Here is an 11,103-nt window from a genome sequence, read left to right on the forward strand (position 1 = left end):
CCGCTGACAGGACGGCAGCGCCAGGCCCCGGTGAGCCGGTCTCTGCTGCCATTGCGGGGCACAGGGCCGAAGTCAGAGGGACGCTTACGAATGAGCTGTCGGTTCCCCCGAAGGCGCCCCCGGGGCCGCGGGGGCGGGGGCAGCGCTACCCGCGCTGCCCACTGCGACCTGCTCAGGTGCCGGGCCGGGCCGGGCCGGGCCGGGAGGGGCCCCGGGGGCCGCCCCGCGCCGCAGCAGGAGCCGCCGCCGCCGTCCGGCGGCGCGACCGCCCCCGCGGCCCCATTGGACGCGCCGCGGCTCAAATAGGGCCGGGCGGCCGCGGCCGGCAGCAGCGAGCGGGGCCTGAGCGCCCAGCCCGTCCCGCGGCCCCGGCGGAGCTGTCGGCCTCGGCGCGTCCCGACATGAGCAGCCCCGATGCGGGCTACGCCAGCAGCGACGACCAGGCGCAGGGGCGGTGCTCGCTGCCCATCATGATGCCGGCCATGGGCCCCTGCCCGTGGGCAGAGTCGCTGAGCCCGCTGGGCGAGGCGAAGGCGAAGGGCGAGGCGGCGCCGTCGGGGGCGGCGGGCGGCCGGGGCAAGAGCGAGGCGCGGATCCGGCGGCCCATGAACGCCTTCATGGTGTGGGCGAAGGACGAGCGCAAGCGGCTGGCGCAGCAGAACCCGGACCTGCACAACGCCGAGCTCAGCAAGATGCTGGGTGAGCGGGGGGTGTCCCAGCGGGTGGGTAGTCCCAGTGGGCCGGGGTCCCAGGGTCCCACTGGGCCAGGGGTCCCGGCGGGCGGGTCTGCGAGGGCGAGGAGCCCAGACAGGACTCGGGGTCCGGGCTGCAGGCGAGTGCCGGGGGCACCCGTGGGCCGGCGGGCCGAGGGCTCCCGGTGTGCCGGGGGTCCCGGCGGGGGCGTCGGCGAGGGCGAGGAGCCGGCGCCCGGGCGGGACTCGGGACTCGGGGCCGGGCTGCGGGCGGGGGCGGCGGCTGTCGGGGCTGGGCGTCGGTGCGCGGCGGCGAGCGGTCGATGTGACGGTGTTCGTGGACGCAGGTAAATCGTGGAAGGCGCTGTCGCTGGCGGAGAAGCGTCCGTTCGTGGAGGAGGCGGAGCGGCTGCGGGTGCAGCACATGCAGGACCATCCCAACTACAAGTACCGGCCGCGGCGGCGGAAGCAGGTGAAGCGCCTGAAGCGGGTGGAGAGCGGCTTCCTGCAGCACGGCCTGGCGGAGGCGGCGGGGCCCGGGCTGAGCAGCGAGGCCGGCGGCGGCGGCGGCGGCAGGATGTGCGTGGAGGGCCTGGGCCTGCCGTACGCCGAGCAGGGCTACGCGGCGGCGGCGGGCGCGGGCCACTACCGGGACTGTCCGGCGCTGGGCGCCTCCTTCGACGGCTACAGCCTGCCGACGCCGGACCCGTCGCCGCTGGACGCGGCGGAGAGCGAGGCGCCCTTCTTCGCGGCGGGGCTGCAGGAGGAGTGCGCGCTGGTGCCCTACGGCTTCGCCCCGCACCCGGCGGCGGCCGAGTACCCGCCGGCGGCGGCCGAGAGCCCGGCGGGCGCGGCGCTGCGCCGGCACCTGCCGAGCGGCGAGGCGCTGGGGCCGGGCGGCTCGCTGCAGGGGCTGCTGGGCTGCCCGGCGCCGCTGCACGCCTACTACGGGCAGGCGTGCCAGCCGCCGGGCCCGGGGCGCGGCCCGCCGCTGCCGCCGCCGCTGCCGCCGGGGGCGGTGGGGCAGCCGTCGCCGCCGCCCGAGGCGGCGCCGTGCCGGGAGCAGCTGGAGCACTTGCCGCAGGAGGAGTTGCTGGGTGAGGTGGACCGCACCGAGTTCGAGCAGTACCTGCGCTTCGCCTGCAAGGCCGAGCTGGGGCTGCCCTTCGCCGGCCACGACGCCGCCGGGCTGCCGGCGCCCGAGGGCGCGGGGCCCATCTCGTCGGCCGTGTCGGACGCCAGCAGCGCCGTCTACTACTGCGGCTATCCCGACTTGTGAGGGACTCGCTCGGGAGCGCGCCCCGGACTGGCAGGGAGGGGCCCGGCCCCGCTCCTATTTATGTAATTTATTTGGATCTTGAGAACTGACCGGGTATCCGTGACCTGCTCGAGGTTTAAAAGGCGACGCGCCGTCTCACTGTCCAGGCGGTGCAGATCTTACCGTCGCTGTCCGACAGTGACATATAAAACTGTTCCTTCTATGGAATCGTGATACCAGTTACACACGTGGAATACAATTTCTGAGGTCTTGTTAGAGATCCATTTACTTTTATAATGTTGTACAGAGTGCTGGTTTTTATATGTTGGATTTGTACAGAATAATTTTGCACTTTTACAAATAAAGGGAAAATAATAAAACTGGTTGCTGGTATCTCCTCAAAGAGATGTTATCGTCTTTCGTAATCGATTGTTTTTCCTTTTTCAACTACTTTTATTGATGTCCCTCGCACTAAGCATTAGGTCCTGTCACCCTTTCCGTAGACATAGTCGTCTTCTGTCTCTTGCTTACATTATAGAAAAAAAAACTTTAAGCTTTCAAAACTGTCTACTCGACACTGTTCTTTATTTTTTATCTTTATTGATAATTTAATAGACGGTCGATTAATACGACTGAATTAAAAAATTAAAAGTTGACCTGTTTCACTTTTGAAGTGTAGACAGACTATAAGAAAGCTCTTACCGAAGTCGGTTCGTGTTTGGGTCAGTTTTTCATGTAATTGTGAACACATTAGATGCCGTTAAGAATCACGGCTTGCTGAAATGTCTGGATAAGCGCTGGTTAAAGCACCTCCCGGAGAGAATGTCTTTCGTTGCCCAGTAGCTGCCCTTGCTGCGCCGGCGAAGGAGGTAGCAGCGGGGGACGCCACATCTCCGCTGCGGAGAACGAGAGCAGCAAATCGGGGTTCAAAGTAGGTGAAAAATTTCGATACGAGCCTCTAAAGGAGGAGACTGGCCAGGAGCAGCCCGCCCGGGCACCCAACCAAGGCAACACCTTCAACCATACGTACGTCAAAGCAACTCACCTTTTCTTTCCTAAGGAAATTCCTTATGCTACGTCATGGCGACTATAGACAGAAATAACTTTGTGATTGACAAATACGCGCTCCGCACTTAAACTTAAGTGGGAAAAAAAAGGCGCTTTCATTTAGACGGTAGGACTGAGTCCAGCTGTGGGGTGGGACTGATAAAGTTATTATGTTTATTACTTAAATCGGGGGGAGGGGGAACAGTCATCTGGGTCGTTTGCTTTCTAAGATAAAGCTGTGGAACTGAGCCCTGGGGAGGAGGGACCGGGGCCGAAGTGGCAGACTTGCCCGCTGATTAACCTGTCTTCTGTGAGGACGGGAAATTAAATTGGGTACATTTTCAAATTGCATTTAAAGAGTCTTATGTTTGTACCGGTGAAAGATAAAATAGCGTACACAGACCCGGAAGCAAGCTGCCTCGGCCGGCGAGTTTCGAGCATGGCCTCGTTGGCAAAAATTGAATACGTAATTGCAGACTATTAGTGTATCTTGAATTAAAACGCGCTCAAGCCCTTAGTATTCTGTAAAATACGCTTTACTCTAGTTTCTTAATCTTCCCATTTTACTTTTGAAACAGTCTTCAGCTCTCTGAGCTATACCTAAGATACCCACCCTGCCACTCTCCTCACTCGTCTTCCACGTGAACACGGGGCGGTACCTCAGGACAAAGACATTAGATGTCTTCTTGATACTTTAATTTATTAAAATTTATAACGTGTTCCGAAGCATAGATACGTAAACCCAGTAAAGAAATATGCATGAGAAAATATGGTTTTGTGTTTGTGGAGTTTTTCTTTTATTATACAGTTTTAACCTACAGGATTTAATTAAATTCGTATTGCCCTTTTCGCACACGTTCACGACTTTCTGGAGGAAGATCACTTTGGTTGTTTTCGGAAATAAATCATTATTATGCTTTCGATAATTCTGACCATCATTTCTTGTAATTTATCATTTAGGCGCAGGTTTCGCTCCGCTCCGCTCTGCTCCTCTCTCCGTCACCCGACCTTGTCGGCAGATGAAAGCTGAAGCGAACTTGAGACTGTAAGTGGTTTCCTGACGAAGGTTGAAAACCTTCCACTTATTTTTTATAATAATACCGAAAGTGATTGACAATAAATTATGTTAAATAAATGTATAGGTTTTGGAAAAAGGGTTGGCCAGTATAGCAGTCCTGGGTGCCAAACAGTGGGTGGTCATGATGTACAAGCAGATCTTACAGCAACACTTTGCATAGAGCTTTTGCAGATTCAGGTCTAAGGAGCATTATTTTCCTTTATGCATCCAGATGTGTAGCTTTTCCCCCTCCTTCCTGTGAGAAGATCTGTCTGAATCTTCTTTACCCTGTCTAAAATGCGGTAGGTTTATGCACTGCCAATATACTTGAAGCAAAATTTTCTGAAGCTCCGCGGTGGGAGCGGTCACTGCCCGCCTCGGGCGGCTGTGGAGCAGGCAGGAGCGTGGGCCAGCGACCGAGGTGCCTTTTGGCCCCTTCGCTCAGAGCCGGGGGCCGCCGCTGCCACCGCGTTCCCGGCTCTGCACCCAGGGTAATTCGCTCTCTGGACACCGCGCCTGCTCTTGCGTTAGAGGTTCTTACTTTGCTCCCAAAAGTAAGCCAGAAAGACAGGGTGACATCTTTAAACGCCTCTCTAACCTTGCCAAACAGGTGCTCTCGGCATTGGCAGGGCAGCGACCTCAGGCACCTCCTCATCGGGACGGTGAGTGCTTTCTGTAGCTCACTCGAGCCATTTGTGCCCAAAAGGTATTCAGCTCATCTTTTTTTTTTTCTTGTCCCTCTCTTACCAGTTCGTCGTGTTTCGTGAGGTCCATAGTCGGATCTCGGTTTTTCCTAACACAGACCAGCTCCATATGTGGGTGTCGCACTGCAATCGGAGGAGTTTTTTTCTTTTTTTTTTTCTTTTATTTTCTTTGTGCGCGTGCGTGTGCTCTCTCTTCCTTAGCTAAATAGGTAGAAAAGTAAGTAGGCCTAATCCAAAAGAAAGAAATTTCGAAGAGAGGCACTGAATTAAAACCAGCTCAGAGTTCGCCTGTACAGGGCAGGTGGCCGGGAGAGGTAAGGAGGCGAGAATAAAAACACGCTGACTAACGGAGAATCGCTAGGACTGGAACTGTCAGGAGCAGTGCTCTTGTGCTCTGGAAATAAACTACTTCAACTTAGAGGATTTGTGTCCGTTTCTGGTAGCTGCGTGCTTTTCAAACCAGAAAGAGGGCAATCCGTAGAAGACATTAGCAGAGATACTGCTGCAGAATTCCTCCCTGTAGGCGAGTTTATTTTAATAGGCGACCCTTCTCATGTTTTGGAATAAATACCTCTCCCGCCTACCCCGCTGTTTACATTGCCTGCGAAGGACATAAAAAAGTCCTGCTTTTAGCTTGCCTGCAGGGGAAGGTGTCCTGAAAACCACAGCCAGCCGCGCAGGAGCGGGTGGTGACACCGCTGCAAACAGCGCGGGGACACCCAGCGCGGGCGGCAGCCACAGGTCGTTTGCAACCTCGTGACAAGCCTAGATGGAAGCAGCACGGTGCCCAAGCGGCTGGTGGGGCCGGAGGGGGCTGCGCAGGGTCCCCGGCGGTACAGCAACCGAGGGGTCACCGTTCTTCCCCTCCCGGGACCCGCTCCCGCGCCGCCCGTGGCGCTGCCCGCAGCCCGCGGTGAGAGGCGGCTGCGTGGCCAGGGCCTCCCCGCTGTGCGTCTCCCGCAGCCCTCGGGGCTTTGCTTCCCCTGGAGGCCTGCTGCCGGGGCCCAGCTGCACTTGCCCGGCGGTTCAAACGGGACAGCAAAGCGGCGCGAGTAGCTCCCCGGGTTCTTGGCTCGGACGCCAGCGCGCACCAGGGCCTGACAAGGGCTCGCTGCCTCGGCAGTGCTGCTCCGAGCAACGCGCGGCAGGACGGGCCTGGGAATTCCAGTACTCACATACCCACGTATGCTCAACGTTAGACAGAGAATTAACGTGTTGGCTAATTAAATGCCTGCAAGATCAGAGCTCAATCGCCTCGCTTCAGCTGCGCGTCTACAAAAAGAGGACAGTGCCTTTCGCCTTCTGTTTGTTTGCACAGAGAGGCTTTTAAATACGGCAACTGTCTCTGCGTCCAGCACAGGGCACTGACCAGCCGAGGCTTCTCACAGGCGGCTATTTTTTGATACTTTAAGTGTATGTGTTTTATCCTGAATGATTTACTCAGGAGCTCACAGGAGGTCCGTGGCACGAAGAGATTTCAACTAAGATGTGAATCGTGTCCTAGAGCAAATGCTGTGTAATTCTCCTTGTTCCTGCTGACAGCTGAGTGATTTGTCTCTAGTTTGGATGCTGCTGAATCTATCCCGCTTCATCCATTGCGCTGGGAAAAAAAAAATCTCACAGCCCACACCTTCTGCAAAAGAAAAAAAAAAAAAAAAAAGTGGTTGTCAACGGGAACAAACAGTTTCTGCGCTGTTCAACGACAGGTTATGGAGGCGTTGGCGCCAAACTCGTGTAAGAAAAAGGTGAGTTATTTGTTCCCTCTGCTTTGAGGGGTGCAGAATCACCCAGTCCCCGCTGCTCTCGGCACTAACTGATGATTTATTCTCACTCCGGATCGCAGTGTCCCGTAGGCGTTTGTGGAGTCCCAAGGTTGAAAACCGCGTGGAATTACCTGCTTCTATTATTGCTGAAACGCGTTTGCAAGCCACTCTTCTTTGAGGAGTATGTGACGTATGCCTCTCCTAACGTCCTTTCTTTATGCTACTGAATATCTGCTTTGGGCGGAAATCATTCGTATTCAGGGGAGCTGCTGCTGACGATGGCGATCGGTAGAGCCGCTTTATGGGATAAACTCACGCTGTCAAGTCTTTACGTGCTGTGAACGAATTCCGTGACGTGATTCCTCCCCCCCTCAGGTCGCCGGGCGGTGCTGTGACCCGGTCGGCTATCATTTGACCGGGTCGGCCCATTTCGTGTCTGCCGAATCAAAACTGCAGCACATTCGGGAGATTGCGTGACTCCTGCCCAAATACTCGGCACCCGTCTCTCCAGCCCGCTCCAGACGGAGACAGCGGGCGCCAGTTCTCGGGCTCACTGGGCCGGCAGGGAAGGCGCAGCCTGCGGGCAGAGGACCCAGGGGGCGACCTGCCGCCGCCCGCTCTCGCCCGGCGGCCTCTCCTAGCGGCAGAGCCCGCGGTGGCCTCTCGGTCCCGCTGCCGAACAGCACCGACGGCGAGCGCCGTGGCGGGCACGAAGGGGTGGAAGAAGAGGACGGGGCCGCCGCGCAGGTGTCCGAGAAGAACAGCGGTGCGGCTCTAGGCTCGAAGACTAAAAGCAACGCAGAGTGGCAAGAGAGGTGCTGTCCCCTCCGCCCCTGTCCTTGAGGACGACAATTTTCCCCCTGAAAATCGGATCCCAGTTACAGCACGGAGCGGGGCAGCTGCGTATTTCTAAACTAGGAAAATGTAAAATACGTGTCTGAAGAATACAAGTGAAGATTTATATATTTTTGTCTTAAAAACTGGATCGGAGAAGCTGTTCTTTCCTGCAGTTTAAAGGGTTTTAATACAAATATATTCAGATAATTTCTGTCCGAACGGATTTCTGTCAAACTGAAGTTGACACCGTTATCACTATTATCATTAAACGGCCGCTGGATCGTTCCTCGAGTACCTATTCCGCCTCCCGGCCCCTTCCCAGCCTGCAGGCATTTCTATTCGCTTTTCCGGGTTCCCAGTTCCATACTTCATGTGGAAGACGAAGGACTAAATAACTCACACAGCGCTGTTTTTTGTTAAGAACTAACACAAAATTATTTAGTCTCGACTTCAAACGAATCACGAACACAGACTAACGGGCAAGAAATTGGAAGATGCCTTAAAAATTCCTGTGTCGGTCGGCGAAAGGAATACAAGGGATTCCCAGAGGGCAGCGAGCCGTCGGGGGTGCTCCCGACCCCGCTCCCCGCCCGGTTGTCACCGCCCCGCCCCGGCGGCAGCACGGCCCGCCCGGCCCCGCCGCCCGCCGCGTAGCCGGCAGAGAGAGGCGGGCAAGGAAAAACGCGCCTTACGGGAGGGAAAAAAGGCGTTATCCTTAACGGCCGGCAAACTTAATTAACGAGGGCACGATTTATTCAGTTCCGCCTCCTCCTCCGTAACTACACAGCCTTTTGATTTAAATAAGAAGATGTAAGTTCATGTGTAAAGGCACGCATGTTTTCGGCTCGTACAGTTATGCTGCAGAACGAAATGGTCCAACAAATACACTCGAGGTCCTGCCAAGGCTGCAGATCACTCGGCCGCACTCACCCCCCATGAAACATGGCACTAATAAAATAACTTTCGTGGCACGCAATAAAAATAGGGTTACAGGTCCGATTGGAAAGATGATCAAATACTAGAAGGCTTTAAAGAGAAGAATTTCTACAGCTGATGAGCATGGCCCATTTATCAGGACCGAGTTCACAACGATGGCAGTCGGACAGTCATAAAAACAATCCGCAAACAAACAAGCAAATTTTTTTTTTTTTTTTTTTAGGAAAATAAACAGTAGAGTCTTCACAGCCTTTCCAAATACTCGGATGAACTGAGAGTCGGCCTACTTTTAAACATGCCGTGATTTAACAAAGCTAACGTGCCGAGGAAGCACAGCACAGAGAAGGTGAAAGGCAAGAGAGGATCCCGCGGAGCAGCGACAGTGACCGCCACATGGGAAGAAATCTCTCCCTGTGCACGCGGCTACGCCGCCGCGGCTGGGAGCGGGGATGCACCGAGGCATCTCCGCGCCGCCACCACGGGACAGCCGGCTGTAGGAGCGGGGAGAGCCGCGAGGGCTGCTGCGACCTGCTCAGGTGCCGGGCCGGGAGGGGCCCCGGGGGCCGCCCCGCGCCGCAGCAGGAGCCGCCGCCGCCGTCCGGCGGCGCGACCGCCCCCGCGGCCCCATTGGACGCGCCGCGGCTCAAATAGGGCCGGGCGGCCGCGGCCGGCAGCAGCGAGCGGGGCCCGAGCGCCCAGCCCGTCCCGCGGCCCCGGCGGAGCTGTCGGCCTCGGCGCGTCCCGACATGAGCAGCCCCGATGCGGGCTACGCCAGCAGCGACGACCAGGCGCAGGGGCGGTGCTCGCTGCCCATCATGATGCCGGCCATGGGCCCCTGCCCGTGGGCAGAGTCGCTGAGCCCGCTGGGCGAGGCGAAGGCGAAGGGCGAGGCGGCGCCGTCGGGGGCGGCGGGCGGCCGGAGCAAGAGCGAGGCGCGGATCCGGCGGCCCATGAACGCCTTCATGGTGTGGGCGAAGGACGAGCGCAAGCGGCTGGCGCAGCAGAACCCGGACCTGCACAACGCCGAGCTCAGCAAGATGCTGGGTGAGCGGGGGGTGTCCCAGCGGGTGGGTAGTCCCAGTGGGCCGGGGTCCCAGGGTCCCACTGGGCCAGGGGTCCCGGCGGGCGGGTCTGCGAGGGCGAGGAGCCCAGACAGGACTCGGGGTCCGGGCTGCAGGCGAGTGCCGGGGGCACCCGTGGGCCGGCGGGCCGAGGGCTCCCGGTGTGCCGGGGGTCCCGGCGGGGGCGTCGGCGGGGGCGAGGAGCCGGCGCCCGGGCGGGACTCGGGACTCGAGGCCGGGCTGCGGGCGGGGGCGGCGGCTGTCGGGGCTGGGCGTCGGTGCGCGGCGGCGGGCGGTCGATGTGACGGTGTTCGTGGACGCAGGTAAATCGTGGAAGGCGCTGTCGCTGGCGGAGAAGCGTCCGTTCGTGGAGGAGGCGGAGCGGCTGCGGGTGCAGCACATGCAGGACCATCCCAACTACAAGTACCGGCCGCGGCGGCGGAAGCAGGTGAAGCGCCTGAAGCGGGTGGAGAGCGGCTTCCTGCAGCACGGCCTGGCGGAGGCGGCGGGGCCCGGGCTGAGCAGCGAGGCCGGCGGCGGCGGCGGCGGCAGGATGTGCGTGGAGGGCCTGGGCCTGCCGTACGCCGAGCAGGGCTACGCGGCGGCGGCGGGCGCGGGCCACTACCGGGACTGTCCGGCGCTGGGCGCCTCCTTCGACGGCTACAGCCTGCCGACGCCGGACCCGTCGCCGCTGGACGCGGCGGAGAGCGAGGCGCCCTTCTTCGCGGCGGGGCTGCAGGAGGAGTGCGCGCTGGTGCCCTACGGCTTCGCCCCGCACCCGGCGGCGGCCGAGTACCCGCCGGCGGCGGCCGAGAGCCCGGCGGGCGCGGCGCTGCGCCGGCACCTGCCGAGCGGCGAGGCGCTGGGGCCGGGCGGCTCGCTGCAGGGGCTGCTGGGCTGCCCGGCGCCGCTGCACGCCTACTACGGGCAGGCGTGCCAGCCGCCGGGCCCGGGGCGCGGCCCGCCGCTGCCGCCGCCGCTGCCGCCGGGGGCGGTGGGGCAGCCGTCGCCGCCGCCCGAGGCGGCGCCGTGCCGGGAGCAGCTGGAGCACTTGCCGCAGGAGGAGTTGCTGGGTGAGGTGGACCGCACCGAGTTGGAGCAGTACCTGCGCTTCGCCTGCAAGGCCGAGCTGGGGCTGCCCTTCGCCGGCCACGACGCCGCCGGGCTGCCGGCGCCCGAGGGCGCGGGGCCCATCTCGTCGGCCGTGTCGGACGCCAGCAGCGCCGTCTACTACTGCGGCTATCCCGACTTGTGAGGGACTCGCTCGGGAGCGCGCCCCGGACTGGCAGGGAGGGGCCCGGCCCCGCTCCTATTTATGTAATTTATTTGGATCTTCTCGGGAGAGTTTCGCAAACTTCGTCTGGGTGGAAACGTGCTACTATCGTGCAGATTAAAAGCATGGTTCGAACTGTTTTTCGACTGGTGTGCCAGCGTGTTTACATCGTTTTTTAAGTCCATGCCCAAAATTATCGTTATTGCAACATCAGCATCATTACTTGTTTGCCCAGAACACGTTTCTATTCGCTGTTTTTAACTATCCTTTTTTTGGTTTCAGAAAAATAAATTTATGTACAGCTGTTTCTGTCATTCTTCTTGGCTACATGGCTTTTTAGGGAGACTAATCTAAAGTCAAATCAGTCATGCCCCAAGGTGGAGTAAAGCGAATGCAGATAACTGTGTGGCACTTTCTCTCACTGTGACAGTGGCTCTAAAACGGTCTCTAGGAACAAAGGTGCTTGTTCCCAATT

The 11,103-nt window shown here is 59.3% G+C and overlaps 2 protein-coding genes across 2 annotated transcripts; both read left to right on the plus strand.

Annotated features, from left to right (window-relative positions):
* The first annotated feature begins 401 nt into the window (after positions 1 to 401).
* On the plus strand, positions 402 to 1,971 carry LOC147529020 (transcription factor SOX-17-like). The gene is made up of 2 exons (XM_086609282.1): positions 402 to 699; positions 1,040 to 1,971. The coding sequence occupies exons 1-2, from the start codon at positions 402 to 404 to the stop codon at positions 1,969 to 1,971; spliced, it is 1,230 nt and encodes a 409-aa protein (XP_086465408.1).
* A 7,069-nt stretch (positions 1,972 to 9,040) lies between these two features.
* LOC147529021 (transcription factor SOX-17-like) lies at positions 9,041 to 10,610 on the plus strand. The gene is made up of 2 exons (XM_086609283.1): positions 9,041 to 9,338; positions 9,679 to 10,610. Exons 1-2 carry the CDS (start codon positions 9,041 to 9,043, stop codon positions 10,608 to 10,610), a joined length of 1,230 nt encoding a protein of 409 aa, XP_086465409.1.
* Positions 10,611 to 11,103: the final 493 nt, after the last annotated feature.

Source organism: Tauraco erythrolophus, chromosome 3, assembly GCF_009769465.1.
Source record: "Tauraco erythrolophus isolate bTauEry1 chromosome 3, bTauEry1.pri, whole genome shotgun sequence".
NCBI lineage: Eukaryota > Metazoa > Chordata > Aves > Musophagiformes > Musophagidae > Tauraco > Tauraco erythrolophus.